Source organism: Amyelois transitella, chromosome 5 (genome assembly GCF_032362555.1).
Source record: "Amyelois transitella isolate CPQ chromosome 5, ilAmyTran1.1, whole genome shotgun sequence".
In the NCBI taxonomy this organism is placed as follows: Eukaryota; Metazoa; Arthropoda; class Insecta; order Lepidoptera; family Pyralidae; genus Amyelois; species Amyelois transitella.
The window spans coordinates 6,711,219-6,714,013 of NC_083508.1; the positions used below are offsets into that span (position 1 = coordinate 6,711,219).

At 37.9% G+C, this 2,795-nt stretch overlaps 1 protein-coding gene across 1 annotated transcript; it reads left to right on the top strand.

Moving 5' to 3' along the window:
* On the top strand, positions 1-1,325 carry LOC106131813 (UV excision repair protein RAD23 homolog A). The gene has a single exon (XM_060944366.1). It carries the CDS (start codon positions 201-203, stop codon positions 1,170-1,172), a length of 972 nt encoding a protein of 323 aa, XP_060800349.1. The 5' UTR covers positions 1-200; the 3' UTR covers positions 1,173-1,325.
* The last annotated feature ends 1,470 nt before the right edge of the window (positions 1,326-2,795 follow it).

The window sequence follows — 2,795 nt, forward strand, 5'->3', positions numbered from 1 at the left end:
GTTGGTTGCTGTCTGACTGACGCGTTTGACGGATCGGTTAAATGATAGAATACAGTACAAGTTAGGTTATGTTTGGTGCATAATTTGTCGAGTCAGAATTCGAAGTTATTTTGAACACGTTAGTACGTAATAAGGATTTCGACTGAAATATCTTAACCAAGATTAAGTGTTTCTCTAGGCAATAAAATTACGCTTTTACAATGTTGGTGACTTTAAAAACATTACAACAACAAAGTTTCCAAATCGAAATCGACCCAGAGGAAACTGTCAAAGCCTTGAAGCTAAAAATTGAAGTCGAAAAAGGTAAAGACTATGCCGCTGATTATCAACGCCTTATTTACGCTGGGAAGATTCTCCTTGATGATAATAAGATAAGTACTTACAACATAGACGAAAAAAAATTTATCGTTATTATGGTTACCAAGCCAAAGTCTTCGGATGCTCCTGCATCATCTACTTCAGCTCCAGAAGCTGGTGAAAACGCGTCTACTGAAAGTGGTGACGGCAAGGATAAAAAACCCGCTGAAGAGGCGCCTATAACTCCAGCAGCTGAACCAGAACGCGCAGTTGAACCTCAGCTTGCTAGTGAACCAGATTTTGAATCAACAGTTCAGAGCATAATGGATATGGGATATAATCGTCAACAAGTGGAACAAGCCCTGCGAGCTTCATTTAATAATCGAGAACGAGCTGTTGAATATTTAATAACAGGTATTCCTGAAGAACTACTGCAAGAACAAGAAGGAGAAGAAGGTACTGATGAAGACCCTTTAGCATTTCTTCGAGATCAACCTCAATTTCAACAAATGCGTGCAGTGATTCAACAGAACCCAAATTTACTAAATGCAGTACTACAACAGATTGGTCAGACAAACCCAGCTCTTCTACAAGCAATCAGTCAGCACCAACAAGCTTTTGTAAGAATGCTCAATGAACCTATTAACGCCCCAGCTCCTGGTGCAACTGCAGCTGCAGAGGAAAGTGCTGTTGAATCAGGGCAACCCCAGGCACCACAAAATGTTATTCAAGTGTCACCACAAGACAAAGAAGCTATTGAAAGATTAAAGGCATTAGGTTTTCCAGAGCATATGGTTATTCAAGCTTATTTTGCTTGTGAAAAGAATGAAAATCTTGCTGCAAATTTTTTGTTGTCACAAAATTTTGATGATTAAAAATTATTTATAGTGAAGAGACAAATTTAAAAGTTGAAATACATAAGTTATATACATTCTTATGTCAATAGCCTAATACAGCTTGTATATTTCATGTGTATTTTTACACTGAATTTCACATACTTTTTTGTCTAATAAATTTCTTATTGTTCATTGGTGCATTTATTTAAAATTTTAGTTTACATACTAGGTAGGAATAAAAGCGAACACAGAATATTCTGTTATGTTTTCTTATTTCGAACCAGTTTATTTAGCTAAATATTAATACTAGAGTAGGCCTAGGCCTAGGCCAACAGCCACTGCGCCCGCCCGCGTTTGTCAAATAATTCCGGGAATTTGGTCACTAGTCTAGAGACTAGATGTGATGACAAATCACCTTTGCCTTTCCTGACATATCGGTTTTCCGCAGGGCGATCCTCCAGCCTTACCTTTCTTACCCACTTGACATGACTATCGACGTATCATCGTCAGGCTCATGGGCTCCTCCCAGAAAGGACGCAACCGGGGCAAACGCCAGAACGGTACTCGTAATATACTTAACAACGCCGAGACAACCAGAGTACGTATGCAATTTATTTATTTAGTGGTTCAGCGGTTTGTGGTGGCAAAAACTTTGAGAAAAAGAGCCAAAGATATTGTAATAATAAAAAACAAAAGTGATAAAAAACCAGTTAGGGCCATCTGTGTTTGATTCTTCTACTACTACTTACTTAATAATTTTTCAAGCCAGTTTCTAAATAGCTTAACAGTCGTAGAAATCGCAATGATATAGGTACTGAAAATAAAAATGCCTAAGTGCACTTAGGCATATAAACAAATTAATATTACAACGTTTACTATGCGTGTATAACCGTCCGCTGAACGATATCCACTCTGTCCCACTCGTTCCAGTTACTACATATACTACGCACTCTTGCATCTTTTGCTCACTCCAATGCGTCTGGCAGGATAATAGAACCTTCAAAAATGTCTGGCTACTACAGAAACGTTTGAATAATTCCCCAAAAAATATGTATTAAATTCAGATTTTACAAAATGACGTAAGTAGAGTTACAAAATATTATAGTTTAGGGGTGTCTGGCAAGGGGTTGCAACCATAGTAGGTGTCTGGCAATGAGTAACGCGAGTTTGTGTATTATTACGGATAAAATATCAAAAAATTGAGCTTTACAAATTAATGAATTTCAGGTTGAAAAAAGTATACCTTTATTACCTGCTAGCTGCCAAAGCAACCACTACCTGAGTATCATAGGTGGGGATCGTTCCTACCTGTACTAGAGGCATATTTACAAAAACTTTCAGCTTTTACAAAATAAGGTATGTCTGGCGTTCACGGGCTCTTGGACTATATAGGGATGAGACGAGTTTGACTACAAATCAATAACTAAACGCATCTTATTTGACTGATAAGCTTCAAACTGTAGATAAGTATTAAATGTAAAGCCAAGCCATGCCTTCTATGGTGAAAAAACAGGCTGGTATAGTGTTGTTTGTCGATGACAATTCTTTGATATTTTAATTAGATCCGTGCCGTGTGGTTCCCGGCGCCAATATAAAAAAGAATAGCTACACTCCATCTCGTTTCCCGCAGATGTTGTAAGAGGCGACTAAGGGATAGGCTTA